The sequence below is a fragment of the Manis javanica genome, chromosome 4, assembly GCF_040802235.1.
Source record: "Manis javanica isolate MJ-LG chromosome 4, MJ_LKY, whole genome shotgun sequence".
NCBI classification, from domain to species: domain Eukaryota; kingdom Metazoa; phylum Chordata; class Mammalia; order Pholidota; family Manidae; genus Manis; species Manis javanica.
The window spans coordinates 33,546,159-33,548,626 of NC_133159.1; the positions used below are offsets into that span (position 1 = coordinate 33,546,159).

General features: G+C 45.7%; 1 protein-coding gene across 1 annotated transcript; it reads left to right on the top strand.

The window, feature by feature from the left end:
- The first annotated feature begins 261 nt into the window (after positions 1–261).
- On the top strand, positions 262–1,209 carry LOC140848589 (olfactory receptor 2A12-like). The gene has a single exon (XM_073232849.1). It carries the CDS (start codon positions 262–264, stop codon positions 1,207–1,209), a length of 948 nt encoding a protein of 315 aa, XP_073088950.1.
- The last annotated feature ends 1,259 nt before the right edge of the window (positions 1,210–2,468 follow it).

Consider the following 2,468-nt stretch of genomic DNA (forward strand, 5'->3'; position numbering starts at 1 on the left):
TTACTGTTAATTATTGCTTTCAAGCATTGTGTTAGATGCTTCATATACATTGCATCTACTCTTCATAAAACCCTGAAACATCACTATTATTAGCAACATTTTATAGGTGAGAACTGAGACTGAAAGAGTAACTTGTTCAAGACGGCAGGTGAGTAGTAAGGCCAGAGTTAAGATCCTAGCCTGACAACCTCCAGCATTCTGGGGTTAAAACCATACTTTAGATGACATTTCAAGGAGCATGATTCTCTTGCAGGCCCCACCATGCAGCTGCCTCCAGGGCAAAACCAAAGCTGGGTTTCCGAGTTTGTCCTGCTGGGCTTCTCCAGTGACCCCCTGTCCAACAGGATGCTCTTCCTGGCCTTCCTTCTCCTCTACCTGAGCTCCGTCCTGGGCAATGGGCTCATCGTCACCCTGATCTGGCTGGACGTGCATCTCCACACTCCCATGTACTTCTTCCTCTGTGTCCTCTCCCTGCTGGACACGGGCTATGTCACCACCATCATGCCCCAGATGTTGGTGCATCTTCTCACTCACTCTCAGACTATCTCCTTTGCTGGCTGTTGGCTGCAGATGTACGTGTTTAGTGCCCTGGGCCTTTCTGAGTGCATTGTTTTTGTGGTCATGGCTTATGACCGATATGTGGCCATCTGCTACCCACTGCGCTACACTGTGATCCTCAACTGGAGTCTGTGCACACAGCTCGCAGCTGGGACCTGTGCCTGTGGTTTCTTCTTCTCTCTAATCCATACTTTCCTCACCATGAGGCTACCATACTGTGGGCCCAATATAATAAACCACTATTTCTGTGAGGGCCCCTCAGTGCGAAACTTGGCTTGCATGGATACCCACCTCATTGAGATGGTGGACTTCATCATCAGTGTGTTCATTGTTGTTACCCCGCTCTCCCTCATTCTGGCCTCCTACATACGTATTGCCCAGGCCATCCTCAAGATCAAGTCCACACGCGGTCGCTGCAAGGCGTTCTCTACCTGTGCTTCCCACCTGACCGTGGTTACGTTTTTCTATGCTCCAGCCACCTACATCTACATGAAGCCCAACTCCAGCTATTCTCCTGAACGAGACAAGCAGATCTCACTCCTTTACAATGTCTTCACTGCCCTGCTCAACCCTATGGTGTACAGTCTGAGGAACAAGGACATCAAGGGGGCTTTTCTCAAACTGATAGGGCGAGATAGGAGGCTCTGGTGAATTGGGAGACAGACGGGACCAGGAGTACAATGTCCTATGCTGAGGAAAGGGAGTGCCTTAAGGTCAACATAGTACAGGGTCAGTGCAACCAATGTGGTTCATGAATGGAGCATGGCTGCCTCCATCAACCTGCTACACTGTGGAGCACTGACAGATAACTTGGTGCTGTGAGGGCTCACGACAACTAAAATTCATTATTGCTCATGTTCCGTGTCAGTTGTCTGTCTACTATGGCCTTCTGCCATTGGATTTTTGGATCCTACTGGAGGAGGTCCTCTCTGGAACAACCATTCTTACCATAGAGACAACTGCCTGATGGCCAAAATACATGATGGCTCTGAAAGCTGCTGTTCAGACATGACAATTCCTACTGGCCAAAGCAGTTCATGGCAAGCATGGTGACAAAAAGGCAGGAAGCACTTTCTTATCACAGAAAACTAATGCAGTCATGCAGCATTGCATATGGATGTATAGTCCCTCTACACTGAGTCAGCAAAAAGAGGTTATAATACAATCCCCCATAATGGCACTGGGCCCAATAGGATACATGTAACCAACATGACACATAGTGACTGTAAGTCACATGGTACATGGACACAGTAGGGAGCCAAAATGAGAATGGCCTGGCAATGTAGGCAATCAAAGTGGTACATGCAAACAGTAAATATATGTAGCTAACATTAAAAATTCAGGCAATGGAATATACAGATCTGACTCAGTACATGGAGGCAATATGGTTCATGGGGCTAACATGGTAAACTCTGCATTGTGTTGTAGAAGGACACAGAACCTGACATCAAGTGATCTGGATTCCAGGTCAACCTTGCTAAGTTGTTTTGTGAGTTTGAGCATTTACTTCCTTTCCCTGGATCTTACTTTGATCATCTCTAAAATGAGCATCTTAAGTTTAATGGCCTCTATTACCTCTGTTTCTCTAAAATTCTATGTTGCAGTAGGTAGAATGCATGGTACTCAAATGCAGCAAACTTGAGAATCATCTCTGAACCATAAGATGAATAAGGAAACTATAGAAGAATAAAAGTTGCATTTGTAAATTACTCAAATTAATCCACTTAAAGTTAGAATGTTTGAATAGACTAATTTCCATAAGAGAATACTTATGAAGTACCTACCCCACAAGATTAAATAATTGGTGACAAGAACGTTTGGGGAGAGGAGAGGCATATGTGGATGGACCTCTCAGAATCGGCACCGACTGTGAGTGCTGCATATGAATTTCCGTGGAAGGGCATTAACTG

Excerpts from the sequence above, each read along its gene's own strand:
- LOC140848589 (XM_073232849.1), top strand. The coding sequence starts at position 262 with ATGCAGCTGCCTCCAGGGCAAAACCAAAGCTGGGTTTCCGAGTTTGTC.